This window comes from Ctenopharyngodon idella, chromosome 1 (assembly GCF_019924925.1).
Source record: "Ctenopharyngodon idella isolate HZGC_01 chromosome 1, HZGC01, whole genome shotgun sequence".
In the NCBI taxonomy this organism is placed as follows: domain Eukaryota; kingdom Metazoa; phylum Chordata; class Actinopteri; order Cypriniformes; family Xenocyprididae; genus Ctenopharyngodon; species Ctenopharyngodon idella.
Genome location: NC_067220.1, coordinates 35,742,780 through 35,767,721, shown reverse-complemented (window position 1 = coordinate 35,767,721; position 24,942 = coordinate 35,742,780). Strand labels below are relative to the sequence as shown.

General features: G+C 36.8%; 2 protein-coding genes across 5 annotated transcripts; one reads left to right on the top strand and one right to left on the bottom strand.

The window, feature by feature from the left end:
* The first annotated feature begins 867 nt into the window (after positions 1-867).
* Positions 868-16,818, top strand: smu1b (SMU1 DNA replication regulator and spliceosomal factor b). 3 transcript variants are annotated; one of them, XM_051900301.1, is made up of 14 exons: positions 868-1,367; positions 1,821-2,031; positions 2,372-2,524; positions 3,360-3,470; positions 3,570-3,647; positions 5,130-5,258; positions 6,020-6,139; positions 10,210-10,326; positions 11,405-11,532; positions 13,243-13,369; positions 13,461-13,628; positions 14,834-14,986; positions 15,513-15,607; positions 16,671-16,818. In XM_051900301.1, exons 1-14 carry the CDS (start codon positions 1,342-1,344, stop codon positions 16,711-16,713), a joined length of 1,659 nt encoding a protein of 552 aa, XP_051756261.1. In that variant the 5' UTR covers positions 868-1,341; the 3' UTR covers positions 16,714-16,818. The 3 variants fall into 3 exon arrangements, with proteins under 3 accessions (XP_051756261.1, XP_051756265.1, XP_051756276.1); XM_051900305.1 differs by lacking the exon at positions 16,671-16,818 and having other exon boundaries at positions 869-1,367; positions 15,513-16,629; XM_051900316.1 differs by lacking the exon at positions 868-1,367 and having other exon boundaries at positions 1,895-2,031; positions 2,351-2,524.
* dnaja1 (DnaJ heat shock protein family (Hsp40) member A1) lies at positions 16,763-24,942 on the bottom strand. Of its 2 annotated transcripts, XM_051900329.1 has the most exons (9): positions 24,774-24,942; positions 24,211-24,364; positions 22,402-22,582; positions 21,536-21,640; positions 20,847-21,074; positions 19,555-19,669; positions 19,144-19,259; positions 18,513-18,613; positions 16,763-18,050 (listed from the first exon to the last, which is right to left on the bottom strand). In XM_051900329.1, exons 2-9 carry the CDS (start codon positions 24,340-24,342, stop codon positions 17,826-17,828), a joined length of 1,203 nt encoding a protein of 400 aa, XP_051756289.1. In that variant the 5' UTR covers positions 24,343-24,364; positions 24,774-24,942; the 3' UTR covers positions 16,763-17,825. The 2 variants fall into 2 exon arrangements, with proteins under 2 accessions (XP_051756289.1, XP_051756297.1); XM_051900337.1 differs by lacking the exons at positions 16,763-18,050; positions 18,513-18,613; positions 19,144-19,259; positions 19,555-19,669 and having other exon boundaries at positions 20,953-21,100.

Here is a 24,942-nt window from a genome sequence, read left to right as displayed (position 1 = left end):
TTAGTTGAAAGCACGTGGTTGTGGTGTTTTCACACCTGGCTCATTTAGTTTGGTTGAATCGCAGTAGAGTTCGTTGTCCCCCTTGGTGCGGTTCTTTTGGGCATGTATGAATGCAGCAATCGCACTCGGGTGCGCGCCAAAAGCGGACCAAACGCGCTTGAGATGTGACAGCAATCCAACCCAATGGATCAACGAACCAAACGTTACCATAGTTCATAACGGGAAGTGTTATATAAAAAGCAGTAGTGTCTGATTCTGTGAGTGAGCACATTAGTTACTGTAGTTAGCCTACTAGCGCGTTTGAATTTGCCGCAGTATTAATAGAAATGTATATAATTTAATAGTGGGAATAACGGCTACATTCATATAGTGTTTGCGTGTATCTCGACAATCACAAATAAAGCCACAATATGCTCATGGAGCTAAGTTGTCAAACATTTTTGGATGATGCTGAGAAAACTGACCAAAAAGATGACAGTTGTACTCGAATGTGACTTGCATAAACACATTTTGGTACGCTTTGAAATGTTGCCTTTTGAAAGTGAACCGAACCGAGAAGAAAATGCAACATTGTAACAAATTTAGTCCCTGTTTCGGAACAAAACCAGCGATCCATAGGTGTGAAAACGCCCCACAGTTCCCTAGTGAATTCAATGGCAAGCAAATAAATTAGTACTAGTATGTAATGAACAAGTGCCAATTAATAACCAAATAGACAATAGATGCAGTTGGATTGTATCAAGTAATATCTAATAAATAGTAACAACAGATACTAGTTCGTTTTACAGAATAAATGTTAATAGCGCTTGCCATAACAGACCAATACTGGGGTGCGACACCTGTGATGCGTTCTGTATTCTAAATAGATTCTTGTGTATTGCAAGATTGGACAATGGCAATCACTGTCGATTGCTAATAGACCAATACTTTATATTCTATATAAGATTATAGCGTCAATACAGTTAAGTATTAGTTCTCTATAAATGATGATTGATTGATTGATTTAACTATAGTAATTGTGCTTCTTATAATACATCAGCTTTATGGCTTTGGTGCACCATCCGCCTGCACGATCTCTCGGCACCTGATGGCAACCTTGCGGGGGTTTTTTTCCCATTAATTCCTCCACACGCGTCATTAATCCGCCCTCCCAAAAATCCGCAACAATTTGTGAGAGGTTTCTGTGATTTCAGACGCGTGAGCAATAAATACAACAGCACGTGTAATGGGCGGTCACGGCCACACGGTGTTCACGTGGCTGAGGACCAACACAACACAGCAGCGCTGGCGAATATTGGCACATTCTATCCAGACGGCGACTTCATCAACAACCTCGCAATCATGGACCTTGAAGTGGAATCCGCAGAGTAAGTAAACCATTCACTTCTAATTGAATGAATAGGATTTCAACTATTTAATGATTCCAGATAAAGAAACAAAATACAGTAGGCTATAAATGACAAACTTAACGAAGCGTTTGGTTTTTATTGTTATAGCACAAAATAGATTATATCGGCAAAAAATGCAATGTCAGTATTTTTCTCTACGTATGTCATGTGTGTGTGTTAATTTTCACGTAGCGATAAACTGTTTTCTGCAGTCATCAGTCGCTGCGCTAGGCAAAAGTTTCGAGGAGAATTTATTCATTATAATCGCTACCAGTCTACGTCAGTGTGCTTAGGACTGTTTTTCTTACAACCCAACAGCTATAGAAGTAATGTCAATTAAACGCTGCATTTCACATATAAAATAGAGACCGTTTATTTTGTTATACAAGTTCGGGTATATGTGACACCTCGTATTAACGTCAATTTTTGCAGCGTGATTCGCTTGATCATGCAATATCTGAAGGAAAATAATTTGCACCGCACTCTGGCGACGCTTCAAGAGGAGACGACCGTCTCGCTCCACACGGTCGACAGCATCGACAGCTTCATCTCCGATATCAACAACGGCCACTGGGATATAGTGTTGCTCGCAATCCAGTATCTGAAACTTCCTGACAAGCTGCTCATTGACTTGTACGAACAGGTAAATAAGTCACTTTTCACTTTCAAGGAAAACCTAGAGCCCCCTCAGAAATGACAAACTTTACAAACAATTATTGTTCATTATAAGAATGTTAAATGGAGCAACTAAATAATGTTCAGTGTCCATATGTCATTAAGTGTAGAAATTCTTTATGCCTACTCTACAGTTTGTTTGCTGTTATACAATAGCCCATTAAAGCTTGCTCAAAGTAATTTCTTCACATTTAAAGTAAGAAGTTCAACTATAGTTGATACATTGGTGTCAGGTGTCTGGTGGTTGCTCTTCATACCTCTGTTTTAACTGAGCAAGGACTGGATAGGTTCTGTTGTTGTACGTGTAGATTGTGCTGGAGTTGATTGAGTTGGGGGAGCTGGGAGCAGCCCGGTGTTTACTGAAGCAGACTGATCCCATGATCATGCTTAGCCACACTCAACCTGAGCGCTACTCGCACATGGAGAACCTTCTCACCCAGCCATACTTTGACTCACAAGTGGTAAGTGTTTATGGCTGATTTTGTGAATTGTATCATTCAGTAATTGAATTAATGGTTCAGATGAGATTTAATATATTATAAATGGCTCAAAAAATAATATTGTTCCCAAACTTTTTTGTCAGCCGAACCCCTTAGATGTAAAATATTTCCTTAAAGTACCCTGTGAGATTTTAAGTTAATTTAACATCACTCTCACATGTTCTATTTTGATACAAATAGGTTTGCTAGTATAGGCTTATTGTTGTTGTTGTTGTTGTAATTATAAAAATAAAGACATAAATATATTACTGGTGTAAATTACAGTTGTCCTGTAAAATAAAAAAATGTATATTTGATAATTATATATAATTGATAATTATATGCCTAAAATTATTTTATTTCACACTGTAAGTTAAAAAGAACCCTGTTTGAGTGCATGCTTAACTTGTTAGTCAGTGGCATGAATGGAATTTATTGCATAGAACATAATATTTGATATATCCACCATATTTTTTTTTTTAACATGGAAATAAGCTATTTTCTGTGAATGTGCGAGACTTTCGATTCATTAGCCGCTATAGGGAAATAACTAGAAGAAACTTCAGTAAAACTATTTGCGCTACAAACCAGTGTTTATAATAATTTAAAATGATAACAAATACCAGTTAAATACCAACATCAAGCAGTATATCAGGCTGTTTTTTTTTACAGCTAAAATAACTGAAAATTGATAACACCGGAAGCCTCACACATTCAAGTTACAAATGGCTGCACCCACTCTTACGTTAAAAATAAGGTGGGTATTAATATTTTTGCGAAACAATGATTCACTTTTTTTTTTTTGTCTCGCCTACAGGCATATCCAGTGGGCAGCAGTAAAGAGAAGCGCAGACTGGCTATTGCTCAAGCTTTTGCAGGAGAGGTCTGTTTGGTGCCACCTTCTCGTCTCATGGCTCTTCTGGGCCAGGTTTGCTACCTTTTATGTATGTTTTACCTAACCTTTTGCATTCTATTTATCCGTTGTCCCTGTTGTATTGCATGTACCACATGTCTTTTGTTTTTATAGGGCCGTATATGTGAAGGGGCTCTGTACAGGTTACAGGAGACCAAAGCACTAAGGCAGTTTGGCTCATTAGCAATGCTGGTAAGTAAAAAAACTATAGTTTTCATGCGATAAGCATATATACAAGTCAAGTCAACTTTATTTATATAGCACTTTATACAATGTGGATAGTTTCAAAGCAGCTTCCCAGCTAACGGGGAACATTCTCAGAACTTTAGCTAACGTTCTGGCAAGGTTTGCTCAAAGTTATGAACAAACATTCTTCCAGTAATGTTAATAGAACATTTGTTCAAAGTTATCTGGTCTTTGATAATGTTAAAGGGGACCTATAACGCCCCTTTTACAAGATGTGGTATAAGTCTCTGGTGTCCCCAGAATGTGTCTGTGAAGTTTCAGTTAAAAATACCCCACAGATCATTTATTATAGCTTGTCAAATTTGCCCCTATTTGGGTATGAGCAAAAACACACCATTTTTGTGTGTGTCCCTTTAAATGCAAAAGAGCTGCTGCTCCCGGCCGCTTTCCAGAAGAGGGCGGAGCTTTAACAGCTCCCGCGTTGGTTGCTCAACAACAACAAAGCTGGAGAATCTCACACAGCCAAAATGATGATTGTCAGTAACAGTGTTCAGCCTTACATTGTTCAAGCTGGAGTCGGACACTGATGGAGAGACTCAGGAAGAAGTTACAATTATAGAATGCATTTGGATGTTTCTGAACAGTTAGTGGATAAATTAATGTATTGCTGTGGAGTTGATTCAACTCATCGACTAGCATGTGCCGTCATGTTAATCATTTGCGCAAATCCAGCGTTGAATTGACCCTTGTTTGTGAAGCAGTCCGGTGTAAAATGACGGCATTGTAACAACACTCTACTACAACAACTCTTCCTCTTCTCTAAAGCAGCCCAACATGGCCTCACCCCCTTTGTTGCATGTTCCTTGGGGCAGGGTTTATGTAAATTTTAGGTTTATTAATGTCATTAACCCGGGAAGAAGCTTGTTGTAGTCCCTACTAACTGATTGTTGTAGTCCTTAAACAGAGAATTCTTTAAAAGAAAATATCTCCCTTTGCATTGAACTTTGAGCATCGTAACTTTGCAGACGTTTATGCTCTAATAGCAACATTACACACTAACTAAAGTTAAAAAATTTAAATCATAATCAACCACCCCTTTAACATAGAAAGTAAGTTATTTATACATCGTTCATGGAACGTTTTTAACAAAATGTTTTAGTCTGACATTTGACTTTTTTTAATGTTACTACTTGTTTCAGTATGTTCAGAGTAACGTTCTCATAGTGTTTGCAAAATTGATAAAATGGAGTCTTCCCCTAACGTTGGCATAACCAAGAAAAACGTTAAAACATTTCAGTTTCAGTGCAGTCGAATCACTAATATTACTGTGTGTGTATATATATATATTCACACTGTTCAAGAATAGTGTAAATTCCTCTATATTCCTCTATTATTGGAGCTGTATTCCCTGTTTTTTTTTTTGTTTTTTTTTTCAACTTTATGACCTCTGCTCTTTTTCTCTGTTTCCTACACTTTGTCTTTTCTAAGTCTCTGAAGTGGCAGCAGCACCAAGGTCTCTTACCTCCAGGTATGTCATTGGAACTGTTCCGGGGCAAAGGTGCATTGAAGGACATGGAGGAGGAGCGCTTTCCTACTCAGCTCAGTCGCCTCATAAAGGTGCTGTAAACACAGAAGTGTGATATCATTATATAATTTCTTTCTAGCCTCATAGCCAAGAGAAGCTTGTGAGAGAGGTTGTGAGGTAAAAAAATATAGATGCATATGCAGAAATATTTCATTATGTAAATCTAATAATAAAGAATATAGAAAAAGCTTGTAAAATCAATAATAGACATCAATAAATATTATTTGACTTACCAATTATGGTGAGCCTGTATTAAACTGATCAGTTTAACTGTTAGAAAAAATATAAATGATTTCTATGACTGTTTGAAAGAGGTCAATTTAAGATAAAAACAAGTAATGGATGTTATGCCCATCTCCATTAAAAGGCATCTTATCAAAATATCCTGCATGCTACAGGGCTCAGCATATGCGCAATTAATTGCTTTTGTGACCTGAGGCTTTCATTTGTATGCTGCACTCTTTGTGTTCTATCTTGCTCGCTTTGATACAGGACTTTTGGAATAACATTAACACACAATTTTTGGGGGGTTGATAGTGTTTCAAAGCATCAGGTCAGGGTTTTTTAAATTTGGGGTCCAGGGAACCCAAGGGGGTCACAAAGGGGTGCTGGGATGACCTCAGAAAATTGAGAGAAAATATTAAAATATTACAAAATGCATTTTTATGGCTGTCAAAGTCAACGTTAACTTAAATCTACTTTGGAACAATGTTGTGAAAAGCGCATAGATATATTTTTTTATTTTAATGTTTTCCATTTTCTGTTTGTGCATGTGTGTACATGTATGATACAGTTTGGGCCAAAATCCCATGTAGAGTGTGCTCGATTCTCTCCTGATGGACAGTATTTGATTACTGGATCTGTTGATGGTTTCATTGAAGTCTGGAACTTCACCACTGGTAAAATTCGGAAGGTGAGTATATACTGGCCATGAAATAAGGTATATTTCCCATAAATTAAGAAAAATATGTATTTATCACTTTTGTCTTACAGTTATTTTATATATTACTATATATAAAAATTACAGTAACACACACACACACACATATATATATATATATATATATATATATATATATACACTATATTGACAAAAGTTATGGGACCTTGCGGACATTGGGACCTGCCTTTACATGCACATGAACTTTAATGACATCCCATTCTTAATCCATAGAGTTTAATATGGAGTTGGCCCACCCTTGCAGCTATAACAGCCTCAACTCTTCTGGGAAGGCTTTCCACAAGGTTTAGGAGTGTGTTTATGGGAATTTTTGACCATTCTTCTAGAAGCGCATTTGTGAGGTCAGGCAGTGATGTTGGCGAGAAGGCCTGGCTCGCAGTCTCCGCTCTAATTCATCCCAAATGTGTTCTGTCGGGTTGAGGTCAGGACTCTGTGCAGGCCAGTCAAGTTCCTCCACACCAAACTCGCTCATCCATGTCTTTATGGACCGTGCTTTGTGCACTGGTGCACAGTCATGTTGGAACAGGAAGGGGCCATCCCCAAACTGTTGCCACAAAGTTGGGAGCATGAAATTGTCCAAAATGTCTTTGGTATGCTGAAGCATTAAGAGTTCCTTTCACTGGAACTAAGGGGCCAAGCCCAACCACTGAAAAACAACCCCACACCATAATCCCCCCTCCACCAAACTTTACACTTGGCATAATGCAGTCAGGCAAGTACCGTTCTCCTGGCAACCGCCAAACCCAGACTCGTCCATCGGATTGCCAGACAGAGAAGCGTGGTTCGTCACTCCAGAGAACACGTCTCCACTGCTCTAGAGTCCAGTGGCGGCGTGCTTTACACCACTGCATCCGACACTTTGCATTGCACTTGGTGATGTAAGGCTTGGATGCAGCTGCTCGACCATGGAAACCCATTCCATGAAGCTCTCTACGCACTGTTCTTGAGCTAATCTGAAGGCCACATGAAGTTTGGAGGTCTGTAGCTATTGACGCACTGTGCGCCTCAGCATGCGCTGACCCCGCTCTGTGATTTTACGTGGCCTACCACTTCATGGCTGAGTTGCTGTTGTTCCCAATTGCTTCCACTTTTTTATGATACCACTAACAGTTGACCGTGGAATGTTTAGTAGTGAGGAAATTTCACGAATGGACTTATTGTACAGGTGGTAACCTATCACGGTACCACACTTGAATTCACTGAGCTCCTGAGAGTGACCCATTCTTTCACAAATGTTTGTAGAAGCAGTCTGCACACCTAGGTGCTTGATTTTATACACCTGTGGCCATGGAAGTGATTGGAACACCTGAATTCAATGATTTGGAGGGGTGTCCCAATACTTTTGGCAATATAGTGTATATATATTTATATATCGATTTAACTGCACTTACACTATTGGATGAGAACAAAATTTAAACAGGTAATGACACTATTGTCTGCTTTAGAGCTGCTTATAACTGAATTAAACTCATTTCATAATTGATTAACTGCAACGTTTACATAGTTATTGAACTAAATTGAAACAACATTGAACTAAATTGAGCTGAATAATGACACAATTGTCAGCTTTACAGCTGAAACTGATGAATTTTACATGTTATTTTCCTTTTTATTAATGTGAAGCTGCTAACAATCTATATCTGTAATGTGAAATGTGACAGTAGACGTTCGATTAAATGTGCTGTGAGGTCAGTCAGGAGTGAGTCGCCACAGTCAGGACAAGAGCATACGAGGGCCTCTACCAGAATCTCAATAGCTTCTCTGGTGAGAAATGTACAACTCTGCAAATGTTCTGCAGGAGGAATCATGTTTTGACTGTGGTTAGTCTTTGTCCAGTGTGGCACCAAGGTTTTTGGCATTCTGTGTGAATGAGATCATTGAGTTGTGTATTGAAATGACAAGGCATTGGCAAGGGTAGTTCTTGGCGGGGATGAACAGCAGCACAGCAGTTTTCAATATATTCAGCTTCAGATGATGGGCATTCATCCAGGCAGAAATGCTTGCCAGACAAATGATTCATGAGGCCACTGTAACTGGTCGTCAGAGGGTGGGAAGAGAGAACTAAATTGGTTATCATCGGCATACGAATAATAAAAGCTATGAAAGTTGTTAACTTTACTAAGTGATTTGTTGTAAATGGTCAATAAAATGCTTTGAGTTCTGTAACAAAACCTTGAAGTTGACTTTCATTTGCCTTTTAATGATTGACTTCATTTAATCGCTGTACCATACTTGATTTATGAAGTGTAGCAGAGATGGTCGTCTTTCCAGCAGGTTCATCCAAGGTTCTCTGACAACTATGCAGTATGTCCACTAGATTGTTTTGTAAACTTAAAGTAATTATATACTCTTAAAAGCAAATTGCCATCGATGTTTCCATAAAGAACCTCTTCCATTATAACCTTTCAAATGCACAGAAGGTTCTTTACACACTTAAAAATAAAGGTTCCAAAAGGTGTTTTTTGCAGTGATCTATTTTAGGTTCCTCAAAGAACATTTCAGTAAATAGTTCTTAAAAGAACCTTTTTTTTCCTTAGAGTTAAGCACATTTTAATGATCTAAAGAACCTTTTTTTCCACTATAAGAACCTTTTTCCACTTCAAGAACCTTTTTTACACTATAAAGAACTTATTGTGCAATAAAAAGGTTCCATAGATGTTAAAGGTTCTTCAAGGAACTATTAATGCCATTGAAGAACCTTTATTTTTAAGAGAGTATATTGGGGGAAAAAAGTTAGATGATCTTCAAACTAAGAAAAATGGTTCTTTTAAGAATGTTTCACTAAAAGGTTCTTTTGGGAACCAAAAATGGTTCTTCTATGGCATCATTGCAAAAACCCCTTTTATGGAACCTTTACTTTTAAGAACCTTTACTTTACTGTAAGTTATATTAACAAAAAATAAATGTCACACTTCAGATTACGGTCCAATTCACTATTAACTAACCATTAAAGGGTTAGTTCACCCAAAAATGAAAATTCTGTCATTTATTACTCAACCACATGCCGTTCCACACCCGTAAGACCTTCGTTAAAGTACCTTTATGGATCTTGAGAGAGGAAACGTCATTGCTCCCTATGCAGGCCTCACGGAGCCACCGGATTTCAACAAAAATATCTTAATTTGTGTTCCGAAGATTAACAAAGGTCTTATGGGTGTGGAACGGCATGAGGGTGAGTAATAAATGACATTATTTTCATTTTTGGGTGAACTAACCAATTAATTATATGACTTTTGCCTCAATAAACTCCTGACTACTGCTTATTCATAGTTAGTAAGGTAGTTAAGTTGAGATATTAGTAGGATTAAGGGATGTAGAATATGGTCATGCAGAATAAGGCATTAATATGTGCTTTATAAGTACTAATAAACAGCCAATTTCCTAGTAATATGCATAGTAATAAGCAACTAGTTAATAGTGAGAATTGAACCCTAAACTAAAGTGTTACCAAAATAAACTTTCAGTCTATATTCATCTCTATATTCTCAGAGCCTGATCTTCCCAACCACATAGCTCAAGAACATCATCTCCTTGATGAATAGAAGAGGCAACACACATGTGCTGACCTAGGCCCATTTTGTGGGAGCAAAAAACAAGTTCTCACATTTAGTGTGGCTTAATTTTTCTGTCTGGAGAACCTTGGTTTCTACTAAAGCCTCAGAGGTGTAGAATATGGGTCAGCCCAACACTCTATGACGTCTATCAGGTTGAGTTGAGGAAGGACCAAAAATAAATCCTGCCCTGCTCACAGACATGGACTTCCACCACTACTGGGGAATTTGAGTATACAGTATGAGACTCAGAAGTATGTGGTTTTCTGGCTGTTTGTAACAGTGTGTTGTGATGGTAGTTCTTTCTAGTAGACATAAGAAAGTATCCTTATTATCTCAAGAAACCCATCATGTGGATGTATTTTCCCTTAGACTGTGGGCAGAAACCTCCAGTTTATTTTATGTGTTTATGTGTGGTTGCATTTTGTGTGTAATAGTTAGCTTATCTGTATTTGTTTCTTGTGTGACTAGGATCTGAAGTACCAAGCTCAAGACAATTTCATGATGATGGATGAGGCTGTGCTGTGCTTGGCAGTAAGTCATGACTCCGACATGATCGCCTCTGGAGCTCAGGATGGAAAGATACAGGTATGGACCTCACTCACTCATCAATCAATCAATCAATCATCTATCTATCTATCTATCTATCTATCTATCTATCTATCTATCTATCTATCACAATGGGTAGAGAAGTGAAAGACCTACATTCTTGGTTTCTAGCAGATCAAAGAAACATGGTCTTCCTTATTAAATGATTACTTTCACAAATTAATGATTTCTTTCATGTGACTCTGAAGACTGGAGTAATGATGCTGAAAATTCAGCTTTTCTGTCACAGGAATAAATGTAAAATTTTAAACTGTAATATTATTTCATAATATTACTGTTTTTACTGTATTTTAGGTCAAACAAAAGCAGCCTTGGTGAGCATAAGAGTCTTACCAATCTTACCAATCCCAAACTTTTGAATGGTAGTGTATCTTGAGGCTTTTCAGAAGTATTGTAAGAGACCTCAAACTCAGGGGGCAGTAGGTCTGAAGGCAAATGTTAATTAAGCCCTCTAACCACTTATATGTTAAGTCTTTTAATCACACTTCATCTGATTATAATTGCGACTGCCGTTCTTTATTAAAGGGATGGTTCACCTAAAAATGAAAATTTTGTCATCATTTACTCACCCTCAAACCTGTATGAATTTATTTCTTCTGTTGAACACAAAAGAAGATATTTTGAATAATGTTGGTAACCAAACAGTTGATGGACACCTTTGACTTCCATAGTAGAAAAATAATACTATGGAAGTCATCGGCTACTGTCACCTATTTGGTTACTGACATTCTTCAAAATATCTTTTGTGTTAGCAGAAGAATGAAATTCATACAGGTTTGGAACTACTTGAGGATGAGTAAATGATTACAAAAAAATAATTTTAGGGTGAACTATCCCTTTAACATACTTCAAAAAATGTATGGTCTTTCATTATTGTTTTAAAATCCCTGTTTGGATGTAATTTTAATTCAATATTTCATGGAGCACATTCAGCTTCATTGAATGATTATGTTCCCAATTAGACCTCATTGCACACCATTAGTTCATGGAATTTACTTATCTCCATTATCCTCATTCAGTCCATTATGTGACAAGATGTATCATTTTGTTATTCCAGGTTTGGAGAATTCTGAATGGAACATGCCTGAATAGATTAGAACGAGCCCACAGCAAAGCAGTCACCTGTGTCTGCTTCAACAAGGACAGCAGTCAACTATTAAGTGCCTCCTTTGACCAGATTATCAGGTTTAACATGCTATTATATATATGAATATCAAAAATTTTGCAAGTCTGACGTTTTGCATTGTTTCACTCCTTCATAATTGGTGCAATAATTGGTGCAATAACAAGTGCCAGTAGGAACAGTAGGCTACCTTAGTAAAATGTTATAACCGTGAATACTTTGTAGACAGAGAAGGCGGGGGAGAAGGAGGAAATTTGAAGTCGTGGTCTGGGTTTTAAACATCATTAGGAATATTCCGTCACATGCTCAGACTCAGTATCTCTCCCTCTCTCGCAGAACAGACTGCAGTACTTTCTACGGCTGGGTGTCAGTTCTAGGCTCTCATGGTGCATGTGGGTGGAAAGAACCATGATTGGCCACGTGCATGAGAGAGGGAGCACACACAGATAATGTGTTTCTGTTCCTTGCTCAGCTGCCCAAACAGCGGCTGACTGAGGCAGACGTTTTGTCATTCCAGCTCCTTAGCTGGCAAGGGAACGGGAGAGGGGGGTGAAATGGCGAGCTGCTCTGCTATTGGCCCCTTATTGATAAATACTAGCTCCTCCCCCTTTGCAATGGATTGGATTTATGCTCTCGGTAGTGTGTGTGAGGGAGACACGTGAATGCCTGGCGTTAAAGATGATGAATAAAAGTTGACCTTTTTTGGTTATGTCATTGGTCATTTTTGGTTCAGTTATTATTAGCTTTTGGAAATATTTGTAGGAAAGTAGTAGGTACATTTTAGGTAAGTGCACATGACAAACGACAGTAAAGAGGTATTTCATGCTGCATCTTTGTTTTATTCTCTATTGATGACAGTAAGAGATGAGGTGGAAGAAATTTAAATGAATCAAGGTCTAGGTGTTTAGAGTCATCAGGAATATTCCATCACATGCCTAGAGCGAAAGTCTCTCCCTCTCTTTCTCCATCTCTCTCAGTCCTGACTGCAGTAGTTCTGCGGCTGGGCGTCAGTGCTAGACTCTCATGGTGCATGTGGGTGGAATTTCATGTGCATGAGAGGAAAGAATTTAAGTAAAGATAATAAAATCACGTTGTAAGCTGCGGACAAAGGTTGTGCTCTTTTTTCGGTCTTCAAGTATGACCTTGATGTATGCTTTTAAAATTAAATGATCTTTGATCTTGAAAAGTCTCTGATGATAATTGTTAATTGATGACATCACAACATTTTGTTTTGTTAGTGCTTTGTTCTAGCTTCACTTTTTAAAGAAATAAGTTGATAAAATCACATTGTAGGTTGCAGACAAAAGTTGTGTTGTTTTTCTGTCTTATATCATGACCTTGATGTATGATTTTAAAATTCTCTTTGATGATAACGATTGATTCATTACATCACAACGTGTTTTGTTTTTATGTTTTGTTGTATTTTGCTTTTATGTTTGTTGTGTAGCTCCTTTGCTCAAGCTTTTTAAAGAAATCTCTTTGATGATAATGATTGATTCATTACATCACAACATGTTTTGTTTTTATGTTTTGTTGTATTTTGCTTTTATGTTTTTTGTGTCACTCCTTTGCTCAAGCTTTTTGAAGAAATCTCTTTGATGGTAATGATTTATTCATGATTCATAACTTTATAACATGTTTGTTTTATGTTTTGTTGTATTTTCCTTTTATTTATTTTTTTTGGTGTCACTTGTTTGCTTAAGCTTTTTAAAGAGATAAGTTGAATTTGTGAATTGTGGTTTCATTTCTAACTCCTGGATTTGTTTAATCAGGCTTCATGGTTTGAAATCAGGAAAGACGCTGAAGGAGTTTAAAGGCCATACGTCTCATGTAAATGAGGTCATCTTCTCACATGATGGCCATCATGTCATTAGCGCGTCGGCAGATGGCACGGTAAAGGTAAGTGTTCATACTGTAGTGAACCACACCTAATAGCTTATGCGTTTTTGATTTATACATTCATATATATTTGTGTGGATTTTTTTTTCAGGTCTGGAACATGAAGACAATGGATTGCACCCACACAATAAAAACCCCTGACATTCCTGAGGGTACAGACATCACTGTTAACAATGTTGTGCTTGTCCCAAAGACTCCTGAGCACTTTGTGGTGTGTAATAGGACCAACACAGTGGTTGTTACGAATATTCATGGCCAGGTGAGAACAAAAATTTACCTGCATATGATACATCACAGACATAAAGTAAGATACTCTGCATCTTGCTAAATATATTCCAAGATTAATTTAAAATACTTACACTGGAGTGAAAATTATAGTAACTGGTTTCTATATTTTCCCAGCAGTATTAAAGGGTTAGTTCACCCAAAAATGAAAATTCTATCATCATTTACTCATCCTTGTGTTGTTCCAAACCCGTAAGACTTTAGTTCATATTCAGAACACAAATAAAGATATTTTTAATAAAATCTGAGCCAGTTCTGTACTCTCCATTGACAGCTACACAACTTTGACGCTTCAAAAAATTCATAAAGAGATCGTAAAACTAATCCATATGAATTGAGCGGTTTAGTCCAAATTATCTGAAGAGACACAATATATATTTATATGATGAACTGATTAAATTAAGCCTTTTATTCACATATAAACATTGATCAGCGAACATAAACAGAAGCTCAACTGAACCTGCTTGATGCGTGAGAAGAAACCTCTTCCGGAAGCTCAAACATGCTGCGTAACACGACAATGAACCTCATTTGTTCTCGCATGTCATGCTTGAGCTTCCGTTTAACATAACTGATGTGTAAATAAAAACCTAAAATAAATCTGTTCATCATATAAAGCGATCGTGTCTCTTCAGACAATTTGGACTAAACCGCTCAATTCATATGGATTAGTTTTACGATCTCTTTATGAACTTTTTGTGGTGGCTAGTGGTAGCTGCGTAGCTGTCAATGGAGGGACAGAAATCTCTCAGATTCCATTGAATATCTTTATTTGTATTTCGAAGATGAACAAAGTCTTACAGGTTTGGAACGACATGAGGGCGAGTAATTAATGACTTTTTGGGTGAACTAACCCGTTTAAGGCAGCACAAATTTATACCATTTATGAATTAGAAACCTTTACTAAAGGCTGGATGTTGAGCAGAAGTTTAAAAAAAAAGCAGCAAATCTCTATTGCTGGATGTGAGGTTTGCTAAAAATAGCTAAGCACTTAATATTCAGACTGTGATGGCGTATAAGGCTTACCCTTATTCAGCCGCCTCACCCACTCTTCTCTTGATGTGCTTGATGACTCAGTCTTGCATGCTTTTTGTTGTTCTCTAAAGCATGCCTTTAACTTTTTCGTCTGCGTTGCACTTGCGTTCTCACTCTGTTGCCCCCGTCCCCTTTCTTTCTCAGGTGATGAGGAGTTTCTGTTCAGGCGTAAGAAGGGGAGGAGACTTTGTTTGCTGCACGTTGTCTCCACGTGGAGAGTGGATTTATTGCGTGGGAGAGGACTATGTGCTGTACTGCTTCAGCACCATCACTGGCAAACTAGAGAGAACCCTCACGGTACCGTCCGCCCTCACAGCACATGCTGCATATCCACGAGATCTCTTTTAGTTTGGTAAAGTGTGATATATATTAGACCAGTTGGAGATATATATTAAATCTGAATGAGGAATTAAAATTCTCTTTGATGATCTTTAAAGTCTCTTTGATGATAATGTTTTGTTTTATTTGTTTGTTTTTTTTGGGGGGGATTTTTTTTTCCCATTGTGGTTTAATTTCTAACTCCTTGATTTCTTTGATATGTTTTTGATGAACGTCTCTTTGATGATAATGTTTTGTTTTGTCACTCCTTTGATCAAGCTACACTTTTGAAAGAAATCAATCATTATTTCTTTGATGATGATTGATTGATGACATCATACCATGTTTTTTGAAATCAGGAAAGCAGCTGAACTTAAAATTGAAACATTTGATTAATGCTGTACCTCTAATTAGGACCAGTTGGATATATTATAGTAAATCTGAATGGATATAAAAATTAAATCAAATTAAATTAAACAGGTGCTTCTACGTACATCCTCTACAGGTACATGAAAAAGACGTGATTGGCATAACTCACCACCCCCATCAGAATCTCATCGCCACATACAGCGAAGATGGCCTACTCAAACTCTGGAAGCCGTGAGTCTCGTCCTTCAGAATATGAATTCTGTATACGCGTCCTGTGTTTCTATGTTCTGGATTTGTGGCATCCCCGAAAACACACATCTCTGCCTTTATATGCCTGCTATGAAATTGTTTTCCATTCAAGGAATTCAATTCTTCATTTTTCCACATCATGCTTCGAGAGGCTCACGCACCAACCAACTGGGTCCACAGCTTCATAAGATTCAGGACCTCTTCAACATCTGAAACTAACTACATCTCACTTCATAATGCTAATGTTCCTCTCAAGTCTCTAGTGGTAAACATGAAAAACTGCACGAATGTACTGGTCTTTTACTATTATTAAGGGCTTTATAGTATTGTCTGTGATAATATCTGCATGCAAGATTTAGCCCGAACAAAATTAATGTGGTAAATGTACTGGTTTTCTTTGCAAAGACCATTCTTGAAGTTTGACATCTTTTATGTGAATGTATGTATTATCTTTGATCATTTTGGCCAAAGACAAATAATCAGTATGTACTTGCTCATAATGTGACATTGCACTAGCCTTGGACACATTGAGGACATTTTCACATATTTGTACTTGTGTACATTTAGAATTCTGATATGTTTAGAATTCACATGGTACAATATTGTGTTGATTATAATGGTTTAGTGTGTTTTAACACTCAACCAAGCACATCTACTTGTACTGCATGCAGGTGAACATATTATGCAGTTACTGCAATACTGTATGGGAGTAATCAGTGTGGTTTATATTCTGATAATTACAGATTATTTTTTAATCAAGGATATTCACTTTTGTTTGAATATTGGTATAACACTGCTTTACAGTGTAAGTCTCTGAGTATCTTACAGTGTTGGTAAATAATGTGCTGATATTGCTGCAGTTTAATTAAAATTCAAGCATGAATAATCCATGACAATCTTTTCAAAGATTTGTCATTAAGATGCATCATTAACTGGTTAGATGTGGATTGCTTGATATTTGCAGTAGATCTCCAATAAAGATGTAGAGACATCTTAATATGCAAGATGTTCATCATGATTTTTTTTTTTTTTTTTAATCAAACAGGAAGAAGGTGGATCTTCAGGAGCTCAAAGTTGGTCATAATTAACCCAACATTCAATTCCACCCAAAACAAAAAATACAAGTGACTAAATGAGTAACATTGTGACATTTTATAAATAGAACTACAAATGGCAAAGTTATTGGTCGTAATGAAAATTCCACATTTTTCAGTTATTTTTCAGTCAGCACATAATAAAATCATCAAATAAGACATATCTGCCTGCAAAAATGAAAATATTAATAACAAAACAGATAAAAGTGCATTTACAATATCCAAAAATGTCATTGAAATGTAGGCAGAGTTAACAGATAATCAAGTTATAAAAGTTTCACTATTCTTTCCAGGTAATCTTAAGACTGGATCATACATTTTCTGCAGAGGTATTAAAACACCTTCAAAACCAAATTGGCATATTTAGTATTTTGTTGTGCCATTCAATTCATGTTTTTTTGTTTTGTTTTGTTTTTTTAGATAAGCTTCTAAATAGGATTTGAATGAACAAATGCAACATGACTTATTTTTGTTAAAATCATTGGCAATTATTTCTAAATTATGATAAAAATGTAAGTGTAATAAAGATTTAAAATGTATTTTTAACTTGGATGTTACACCCCTCTTATTAGTTCAAAATGTTCTAGAAAAACATTTAGCAATAAACTGGCACATAGCAAATGTCCAACAACATCAAGATCAAATGTTCTTACATGTAACCCACAATTAATTGGCAATAAACAAAACACCACAATGATTGTAATGTTTTCTCAAACTGATGACGAAAATTTGATTTTCAAGGTAAATAAATTTTAGAGATGGAATTTACTGGGCTTATGGCACAACCAACTTCACACCTGAATGACCCTTCCATTTCCATTGTAATTGCTACACGAATTTCCATTGCCTCTGCCCTCAATTGAACCTCCATGTTATCAGTCTCACTACTCATTTTACACATCCCCTAAATTTATTTCACAAAATATTTGATTTTGGATGAGGAGATTCTTTCAAACAATGACACAAGAGGTCGGCACTAAGAGGTCTTATTTTAGGCACAGAACTAGTTGAGAGGTAATGAACTTTTCCTCTTGGTCCATTTTTCTTGTTTTCCAGCAGAGGTGGCATTTGTTGTGGAAGGGAAGGGATTCAGGGAACAGGAATCTCTATGAGGTTTGGCACTGCACCCCTCCAGAAGGGTAAAAGTCTTCCTCCTCTATATAGTGGTAATGATGACGTTCATGGGTTGGATCACAGTCTTCAAGGTCAGCATAGATATAGAGGTCATCATCCATGCCATCAGGCTCAATATTTGCCTGTTTTTCAGGTAGGTACCTTTCTAACTCCCTCAGTTTGTTTAATGGGAGGAAGTTCTCATCAGGGAAGACAACCTTAAGAAGAAAGGTAGCACAAATTAGTTTATGTAAATCATCACTGTAAGTGAGAACAACAGCAACAAAAGCTGTGGACTACACCTGGAAAATTTAGTAAACACACACACACACACACAAATGAAATTCATGTATTTGCTCTGAAACGTATTAAAAGTTTTTTTCCCCCACATTTCAAATCAAACAGGCATTGTTATCAATTGAGTTCAGAATGTTTAAAAGGAAGAAATAAAATACAGCAAATAGTTAAAAATAATCTAAGTTTTCCACTTTTGTTTATAAATTATACAATATTTAATGTGTTGATTAGTAATAAACAGCATAGCAATATTTATCTAATTTTTTTACTTCCTTAGTCAACTTAATTAAGTTAAAAATGTTTAAAGCAAAAAATACAGTAAATAGAAAAATCAAAGTTTTCCAAAGTTTTATCAATTAACATATTCAATAATTAGTACTCACATTGAAAAGGATGATGAGTTTCCCTTTCTCAAACGGCCGACGATGCAGAGGCATCCCCTCATTCAGAACACATTTCTTATCTCCAGGTCTAATCAGCTCCCCTATTAATGCAACAAAGAATGGCAATATATTTGCTTTACACATCTATAGTTTATATAACAGTTACATCTGCTCTGCTATTAAGATTCCTATAGCTAGCCGAGCTTCCAATTGGTAGTTTTTAATCTCCAAACGGCTCAGGGGTGAACTGGGAAAGATATCAGAACCAATTACTCCAAAACAAGGTAGACCAATTTGAGCACAAGTTAGATGTATGGTAATATACAAGGTCAACAAGACACTAAGGATGCCTATTAGGAACCCCGGAGAAAGCAATAGCAAAAATGACCATATGGTACACCATCTGCCAAGGTGACGTACTATCACCCCTGCCGTTCTCCTCCACCCAGAGCATCACTAAAAGTGGATATGGTTACAGGTTCTAAACTTGACAGAAACTTCCATCAGCCATTACCTGTACATCATGCTACAGTATGCCATCATTCACTGATCCACCAGCACTGACTCACAATAGTGCTGATGTTATGGGAAACTGCATGTAATGCTGGAATATGTATGCAGGATGGTTTACCTGGATGGGATGTGATGAGTAGAGTTCTGTTGTCCAGTGTCTTGATGGGTTTTTGAAAACCGCATAATGACTCTACCAACTGTACCTCCATGTTCATGATGAGGTCTTCTCCTTGTCTGAGAAGAGAAATGTTAAGAATATTATTTTTTTGTTTCATACATAATATCTACATATTCCGTCCCTCATTTACCTTCTCTAAATGATCAAGTACTGTAAAAGGCTGCCCCACATACAGAACACAGGAAGCAGGACATATTGAAATAAATAAATGAGACTGTACTGCCCTCTACAGGACACTACAATCAATGACATACCTCTGAAAATAATTGCCCAAGGCCCATATATATATTTTTTTATCTAGTCATTTTAATTCATCCCTACTTCTTGCTGACTTTTACAGATTGGTTTTACCTGGTGAAAACGGAGTGTGCTCTTTGATCTAAAACGATGATGATGTCTCCAGGTTCAAGGCCAGGCTCCTGGTCCCCCTCTCCATGGAACACTATTTTCTGTCCATCTTTCATACCTGCAATAACACAATCAAGAATAAACAAATGCAACAGGCTGCAGAAAACAAGTGTTTATTTTCAATTTAGGCCATTAATTACAGCCATTCTACATTACAATATAATTGAAAGCTATCAATTGCAACATTTAATAGGCTTATACTTTTTTATAATATATATTTTTTAAATAATTTTTAATTTAGGTGAACTTAAAACAATCTTCGCATAAACCCACTGTAATAAGTGTCACATTAAGCTGTGCCTTTAATACATCAGGACTCAACACAAAGGTTTTTCTATTATTGGTCCGTGTGAGCTGATTCAGATATTTACCTGCCCTGCTAAAATGCACAAAAAAGTTATTGTTTTCATTGTTTTTAACTCATGTAACCTTGTAAACATTGCTTTAAGATTTTTAGGTAGGTCCAACAGGTAAATATACAGAAACTGAATATTCAAACACTGCACAGCATAAATTATAAATTAAATACATTAAATTAATCCTTATAAAAGCTACAAGGGTGATTCAGTCAAAGAGCAGTGAGTGATTTTCTTTTTTGTCTTTAGTTCTTTGATTAACATTAAGGACAGACAACAGCAGGTTTATTAGGCTGCTGTCACTTTAACACTTTTTTCACACTGGACACGCAAGCAGAGCGGAGGCAGTGCAGAAGTTGTGTTTATGCAATGAGGGAGCAAGCATGTGCCCATTGTGCTTTCACACTGGCAGCATTTGTCGTGTGCAGCTGAAACGCGATTTGGTACTGCAAATACATATGAGTAGCGTACATTCTGTCACGTTTTTCAGGTGTTCTCCTCCTTCACATATATAGTAATCTTAGAGTTAAGATATAGGCTACCTCAATTAAAACAGGCCTTGGGCAAAATCTCCTGGCAATGATGTGTTTTTGTGTATTTTATTTTACTACTTTTTTTCTTTTTTTTTTCTTTTCACAGCGCTAAATGTCATATGGTGATTGTAAAACACAGAACACCTCATTTATATGATTTTATGGTGAAATGTTATTTTTCTTGTTAACGCAGGTGTATTTTGAACAAGAACAATGCACTGTGGCTTTAATTCAGTGTAAGCAGCACAGCAAAAATAGACTCAGCACCGAAACAAAATCTTGGTACTGCCGTTTCTGCTCTGTGTTAATTGTGTAACACGTTAATTTTGACATCCTTCATTATTACCTTTATCAATGTGCACCTCCAAAATCTTCTTCTGTCGTAGTATCTTGCGACCAGCACATGTTTTGCAGCGGTCGCGGTGACCAAGTCGCTGACCTTGCCCCTGGCAGCCGGTGCAGACTGTTGATATCTGCTGTACCATGCCAGGTGCCAAGTGATGTAGTCTGACCTGGACACCGACCCCACGGCACAATGGACACACTTCTATCACACCTTTACGGCCTCCACGACCTGTAGTAAAATATCCAGTAAAAAAACTATGCAAAAAAAAAAAAAATAATCCAACTATTAAAAATACTACCAGAACTACCATACAAGGCAGTATAATTATAATACAATGCTTATAAACACACTGCCATTCAAAAGTTTTGAGTCAGATAATTGAAAAAAAAAGAAGAAGAAATTAATACTTTTATTTAGCAAGGATGCATTAAATTGATCAAGTGACAAACACTTTTACATTGTAAAAATTCTTTATCAAATAAATGCTGCTCTCTCGAACTTTCTATTCATCAAAGAATCGTGAAAAAAGTATCACAGTTTCCTTAAAAATATTAAGCAGCATAACCGTCTTCACCTGTGATGATAACACCATGTGACGCTGAAGACTGGTATAATAACATTATAATAAAGTAAAAAAAAAAAAAAAAGAAAAAAATCCCTTATTCAAATAAATTTCAGTCATTTATTACCTTCACACTTGTCACAGATTATGTTTTTCTGGACGGCAAGTTTCCTGGTGGCTCCATTATAAAGGTCCTCCAAAGATACCGTCAACTGGTGCACCACATTCTTTCCTGTGACAGGAACAACAAAATATCTCTAAGACTATCTCTGAAACTTCGGCTGGTTAATTTGTGGGTTACTCCAAGTGCAAAGGATTAATGTGAACCTACATTTTGATCTCCTCTAAAGTGTGAACCAAATTTGAACTTGTGAAAAAAAAAATTGAACTTAATCTGGATGTTTTATGATTTTTAAAAATGTAAACAAAAACAACAGCAACAAAAAACAATACAAGAAATAATCTGTACTATTTTAGGTTATTAATAACTATGGTTGGAAATCAAATCGATTCCAATTCTGAATTCCAAATCAGATACTTAAAGTCAAGAATCAGAAAATGTAAATTGACTCAACTTTTCGATTCCTGTGTGCGCATTTTAATGTGATTTTAAACCATTCAAGCGAAAAATGGGAAAGAGAACTTAATTCGGCTTGCGAATACTGAATTGAGTTCCCTTTCACGTCTGCTTGCGCTTGAAAGGAGAAATACATAAAATTATGTAAAAATATCCTGAAAACACAGTCACTTGTCTTAAGTGAACATAAACCATAAAATCACCTTAAGATTCGGAATCGATAAATTCAAACGATATCCAACTCTGCTAACAACTAGGCAAATTTGTGACATTAACCATGTGACTGAAAAAGATTTTTGTTCTCTTAAAAAGAAAATGTTCTTTGGAACATTCAGAAATCTTGAAAGAATAACATGGATGATCAGGTTTTGCACAAATTGTGGAGTCTGTAGCTTAGAGAGAGAAACATGACTTACCTCTCCTCTCCCTGTGCATGTGTCCCCCTCCCCCAAAGAACATGTCAAAAATGTCCATGGGGGAGCCAAAACTTGGCCCTCCACTTCCTCCCTCCTTAATCGCCTTCTCACCCCCTCTGTCATACACTTCTCTCTTCTTGGCATCTGACAAAACCTCATACGCCTGGGAGATCTGTTTGAACTGAAACCAGAGAATAGTGAAAATCCCAAACGCACGGGTCAAACATTGAGACCACCCAAAGATCTCTCAACTGCTATATATAATTCCAAGTGATAAAATCACTCACAGATAAGCGAACTGACCATCTTAGGCCCCCACACCACCCAATTATTTTCCACGTACATATATATTATAGATCATATACATAGATCATAATTACATTTTTAACTGTATATCAATAAAATATTTTTTTAGATCATATTTTGAAGGGCACCTATAATGCAAAATGCAAGTTTTAAATAGGAAAAATATCGAAACTCTTTGGTCATTTTTAAGCGAGATGCTAATGGTCTAATCAGATTCAATGAACTATGCTAAGCTATGCTAAAAGTGGTACCGCCAGACCCGGAGATCGGCTGAATGGATTCGAAAATGGTAAAACTCAACTGTTTAACTCTAGGGGAGTTGGAAAATAAGCCTATTTTCAAAAAAAGTGGAGTGTTCCTTTAAAGCGCAATAACACATGAAAGAGAACTTAGTTTAAAGGTACAGTTACGGTATGTAAGAATAACAGCTAGTGGTTGAAATGGGTACTGCCCCCTCCTCCTCACACTCAACGCTCACGCGGGTTGCCGGTTTGAGGATACGCAACAGGAGCGAGCTCAATTGACATTGGAAGGCGAGGAGACTTACACATTGTAAGTTGATTAGTTGATTTATGATGAGTTAATATCGCGTTTTAATATGCCCCCATTCATAGAGATTTTTAGATGGATGCTGAGTCTTTTTAGGTCGGGTAGAATCTGCGATCTCTGAGCCAGTTTGTTCGCTGGCTTTCATGGCTGCAATTCGCTACATTTCTGCCAACTGGCAACCCGGGGTGGCGAAATACTATTGGATAAATTGGCAACAGACATTCCGACACGAAGCGCACATTTCAAAGTAAAATAACTGGCTGTAGCACTGGTTTTCAGAGAAACGAGTATGTGAACTCAGCATGTTTCCTAAATATCTACAATTATGGTATTTTTATGCTTTAGTACATTCAAAACCGTAACTCCAGCACCTTTAAATACTCAAGAGACGAGCCATCTGACATCCAGCTTTCTGTGCGCATGCACTCAGATAACCATGAATCAGAAGTTTAGACTGATATGGCTTTAAAACGCAGATAAAAAAAACTTTCATGATTATGAAGAACTGCAATGTCACGGAAGAGATGATAATCAAAACCAAACAGATGATTTATTAGTTTTTGCCAGAGTATCCAAGGCACACTGGTGATTTGCAATTAAAGTTACATGCATGAAAACAGCATGATTTTACTTCCATTTAAAAATGAGCATTTAAAACATGGTATAGTAAATGATCTGTGGGGTATTTTGAGCTGAAACTCCACAGGCACATTCTGGGGACACCTGAGACTTATATTACATCTTGTAAAAAAGGGGAAAATAGGTCCCCTTTAAATATGATCTATAAAATATTTTCATTTTACAGTTTCAAAATAAAAATGTGGCCTTATAAGGTACACAGTTTATTTGGGTCACTTTCTATATGACAACAATGAAGAATCTGCAAAGCTGTCTTCTCAAGTATTCTGGAATAATGTAGACAGTGATGATAAATAAAAAGAGTGACAGTCTTACCCTTTCCCCTTCTGTTGGATTTTTATCTGGGTGATATTTCAATGCCAGTTTACGATAGGCCTTCTTCAGCTCTTCAGGGCTGGCATTAGGCTTTACACCCAGCATATCATAAAAACCAGTCTCTTTCACCATAGTTGCCTTCAAACAGGTTGATCTAGTCAGAAGAAACATTTCAAAAACACACTGAAGAAAATGACACTTGTGACCGTTCAAAAATTAATTAATGACTATTATTAGTGTTAGATTTTATCTAAACCTTGCCCATATTTTCAGTCTCTTGATAGCAACAGCACTGGTTATTAGAAAGCAATTAAACTCAGTTAATATCACCATAACATTCACGACAATTTAAACTGACGAAGCGCTTTAAAACAATTGATTTTAGACCTTTGCTGTGTTCGTAGAATTTTAACTCCTGATTTCAAAATAATGCGAAATGAAATGTCAAGCCATGAGCTGAATGTTACTAAAAGCCAGGATTTTATTAAAAAAAAAAAAAAACAAGCAACGACGAAAACCACGCGAGTCATGACATAATATTGTTTTAATAAATCGTCCTATACCGTGAAATATGGTGAAATCTTCTCTTCTCGTCTTATGACTCCGTGTACCAAACAAGAGACTTCCAGAATCTTCCAGCAGCGCTCTATATCTTCTTCTTGTGGAGCGTTATTGAACTTTGATTGCAGTGCGACCTATTTCTGCCACCTACTGTACATAGTGACATATGAC